Source organism: Aristolochia californica, unplaced genomic scaffold (assembly GCF_029961685.1).
Source record: "Aristolochia californica isolate CCGP_79_NKW_82.1479 unplaced genomic scaffold, dmAriCali1.0.hap1 SCAF_3, whole genome shotgun sequence".
NCBI classification, from domain to species: domain Eukaryota; kingdom Viridiplantae; phylum Streptophyta; class Magnoliopsida; order Piperales; family Aristolochiaceae; genus Aristolochia; species Aristolochia californica.
In genome coordinates, this window is record NW_027181992.1 from 13,538,023 (window position 1) to 13,541,679 (window position 3,657).

General features: G+C 38.4%; 1 protein-coding gene across 1 annotated transcript; it reads left to right on the forward strand.

Moving 5' to 3' along the window:
- Positions 1 to 2,159: 2,159 nt before the first annotated feature.
- On the forward strand, positions 2,160 to 3,104 carry LOC137959136 (probable calcium-binding protein CML35). Its single transcript, XM_068806458.1, has one exon. It carries the CDS (start codon positions 2,385 to 2,387, stop codon positions 2,985 to 2,987), a length of 603 nt encoding a protein of 200 aa, XP_068662559.1. The 5' UTR covers positions 2,160 to 2,384; the 3' UTR covers positions 2,988 to 3,104.
- Positions 3,105 to 3,657: the final 553 nt, after the last annotated feature.

Below are 3,657 nucleotides of genomic sequence, written 5' to 3' on the forward strand. Positions count from 1 at the left end.
ATCAAACAACTTGGCCAAAGAAGCTAAAAGCTCAAAAGATGAATAAGATGCGTATGATGAAGATTCTTTCAACCGTTAATCACCTGTCTAAACGACTAGTTCCTGAAATTTTGTAGAATGAGAAAGAAGACTTTGATTCAAGCAGGATAGCTCTTCGAAATCTGCAAGTGACCTACTGATGTAATTAATATCTCAACATGATAGTTTAAAGTATTTCAATGAGATTTTTAGTCGAGGTTTTATCGAATTTCAGAAGATGATAAAAAAATACATTTTTGAGCTCAATGGTTTGAATGATGAAAATTTGTTTGTTTAAGAGGTTTTTGCCCCAAACAAACTCTCTTGATTCTTGAGGAAGACCCAGTGACTCCCAAATGCTCTCACACCTTGAAATGATTTGGTATTGAATTTGAGGATTTCGAAAAGTCGCCAAGAAAAGAGCTAAGGACTCCTTGTAATTCTACTTTGAAATCTTTATTTTGTTTAACATCTTTTCTGCTAGAATCTTAGTTCTTATGTTTTAAAATTATACTAATTCTACCATTTTAGATTGAAGGGTTGGTATATAGTTTTGAAATTTTGGGGCAAATATATAGAAAAACCAAATATCTACTTGCTCATATTTTGAAATTAATTTTTTATACTTGGTTACAAATATCTAAACCATCATTCTCCTATTTTGAAATCAAGTGTTAATTTCTTGGGTTGTTTTTTTAAAATACAAGTATCATTGAGTTTTTACTCTAAAATTAATAGGTTGGTCTTGGTTTAGCGAATCGGAACTCAAGTTATTATATTCAAATCCTTGACTAGTGAGCATCAATTATGAAATCATATTTGAATTGAGTTACATTGTATGTTTTCCCCCAATTTGAAAATCAATCCATTTTATGTCAAGTTTTGAGTTTTAAAATCATGTTACTAAAGACTATTTCAGCCTGTAACATGCTTTGAATAGTTATATAAAATTGGTGAGTATACTTGTTCATGATTGAATTGTGATATGTGCCTAAATTAGAGGATTTTTCTATTTGGGGCAAATTGCAAGCAACTAACCTTTGCATTATCGCCCAAGTCTTGGCAAGGTAAGACTCTCCTAATCTAAATTTTGATTGAGAGCAAACTGTATGACTAAGGAGAGTTAAGTTTCATTTAATGTTGTGAGCTATAAGACTTTTTGAAGGTAGGCAATATTGAAAATCCCTTTATTAGGTCTAAGCTGGTACGCCTAGTGAGTTGTTGTAAAATCCTTGTGTGGCTCTAGGTAGGATTAATAATTGGTTGCTGAAAATTCCCTTTGAGGATTTAGGTTAGGTAGCAATACTTGTATTAGTATGTGAAAGTGAGTTGTTATAAATGGGCTAATATGACCAATTGAGTTATGTAAGTGGCAAGGTAGGCACCATTGTAATTGGCCTAAGAATCAATTTGGTACATGTATTGTTTGGCAACCCATAGATACTAAATTAACTCCAAGCTGCAAACACTTTCGAAGTGGACTAGCAATCCGCTAAGAGGATTGTGAACTACAATAATTCTAGTGCATGATGTATGGTTGATTACTTTCATGTACATAACTCTGATTGTAACATTTACATTGCATATTAATCTGTTTGAGTCAATGAACACACTTCCGGACTAAATAAAAAAAATTAAAAGGAGTTAAAATTTGTAGCAAAACTAACAATAGCTAGACCTAACAAGGAGGGGATATGGTTTCGAGTGATTTTTGATATTTTTTTATTGGGATAAAGGTTTATTGGATCGAGGCCAAGTCGACTTGTACCCAGTTCAACCAATCACTCTAGTCGGGGTTTTATATATGACCTTGATTTATTCCATGTGAGCAATATTTGAAATTTCATAGTTGAAAATTGGCATTTAAGAACGTCATATAAAAAGATTACCCACAGAGTATCAAAATTTAAAATTAACTTATATAATTCGAGATTAGAATCGAATAGTATTTATGGAATTGTAAATTATAGTAGAAGCATAGCATGAAATAGATTTGTTGGTATTTAATAGTGAAGGATGGCAAAAGTGTAAAACAAATAAAAGACAAGGGGATGATCAAAAGAATTCAGAGAGGAAGCAGGAAGAAAAACTAACGAGGGGTCTTTTTCAGGCAGTCCTGTGATCCCCTTCCTCCGAGGAACCGCCGCGCGACAAAAACAACGATAGACGAAAACCCCGAAAAGCTATTTAAATTCATAAAAACCCACCCACGAAACTTCCACGAAGCTCACTACCCACTACCCGATGCGTTCACCATATAACATCCCCTCCCTCGTCTGCCCTCCCACTCGCTTCCCTCCCTCCCCTCTTTTCCAATTTCATCAGCACTTCCCTTGCATTTTCCTCCGATCCCTCCATTTACGGCCATGAAACTCACTCTCAAGCCCCTCTTCCGCGTTTCTTCCAAGAAAAAATACCGTAATGTTTCGCGCTCTGATCCGGCCTCTTTCAGCTCCGTTTCCTCCACTTCATCCTCTGCTTCAGATCTCAAGGACACCCCCAAGAGCGTGCTTCCACCAAACTGGTGCGATTTCCATTCGCGCTTGGACGAGGTCGTGGAGATTTTTAAACTGATCGACAGGGACGGCGACGGTAAGATCTCCCCGCAGGAGGTAGAACACGTGTTCCGGAGGTTGGGGGTGGAGGCGCCCACCGAGGAGGAATTGGCGGTGATTCTAGCCGAGGCCGATCGTGACGGTGACGGTTGCATTAGTCTGGAGGAGTTCGGTGCGCTTAGCTCTGCGCTTGGTCCCGCCGCAGGCGACGAGCTCCGTGAGGCGTTCGATTACTTCGACGCCGACCGCGATGGAAAGATCTCCGCCGAGGAGCTGTTTGGGGTTTTGACTACGATTGGGGACGAGAGGTGCACGTTGGAGGATTGCCAGCGAATGATAGTGGGAGTGGACACGGACGGCGATGGATTCGTTTGTTTTCATGATTTCGCTAGAATGATGGAGGGTCAAAGCTGAAGGATTGGGAAATTGTGTGTAATTATTGAAGAATATGGTGGGTTTTTGTAGTACAATAATGAAATCAGTACACTGGGGAAGAACCAAACATGAACAAGGAAAGCAAATTAAACCTTTTATCTTCTCCCCTTTTTACAAATAACTCAGCTAATTTTTAGTTGCTTTTCGAGTTCTTCCGATTATTTTTAAATGTGTTTAAATCCGAGACCATCAGATAGGGCTGACGAATAAGGAAAGGAATACGTGTCTCGTGAATGTCTCTGGTCGCTACTCTTCTCTACCTAAAAAGAAAATTCCGTAGTTTCTGATACCATTTACTGTGTGACCTAAATTTTATAATTTAAACAGTTACATTAAAGGCAGTAAGGGGTTGTTGTTTTGTTAGTGATGATGTCTGGTTAGAATTTTCAATGGCGTGAAGGAAACGGAAGTAAAGAGTTCCATGTGGACTTTTTTTTGTGTTCTTCAGGTGTAGAAATTTGAATTGATTTGGATGGAAAGAGTGGTAGAGATTTTGAAGATGGAAGCACGGGAACCACTTCTGAATCATCGCGTTGCCAAGACGAAGTGAATATTCATGGAACCAAACTTTTCTACAGACAAATCCAACATCCAAGCTGCAGGTCTGGTCATGACCTGACGTCAACAAGTGTGAACCCAAAGTGGGCAT

Bases quoted from the DNA above. Each gene is read 5' to 3' on its own strand.
- LOC137959136 (XM_068806458.1), top strand. From the start codon at position 2,385: ATGAAACTCACTCTCAAGCCCCTCTTCCGCGTTTCTTCCAAGAAAAAA.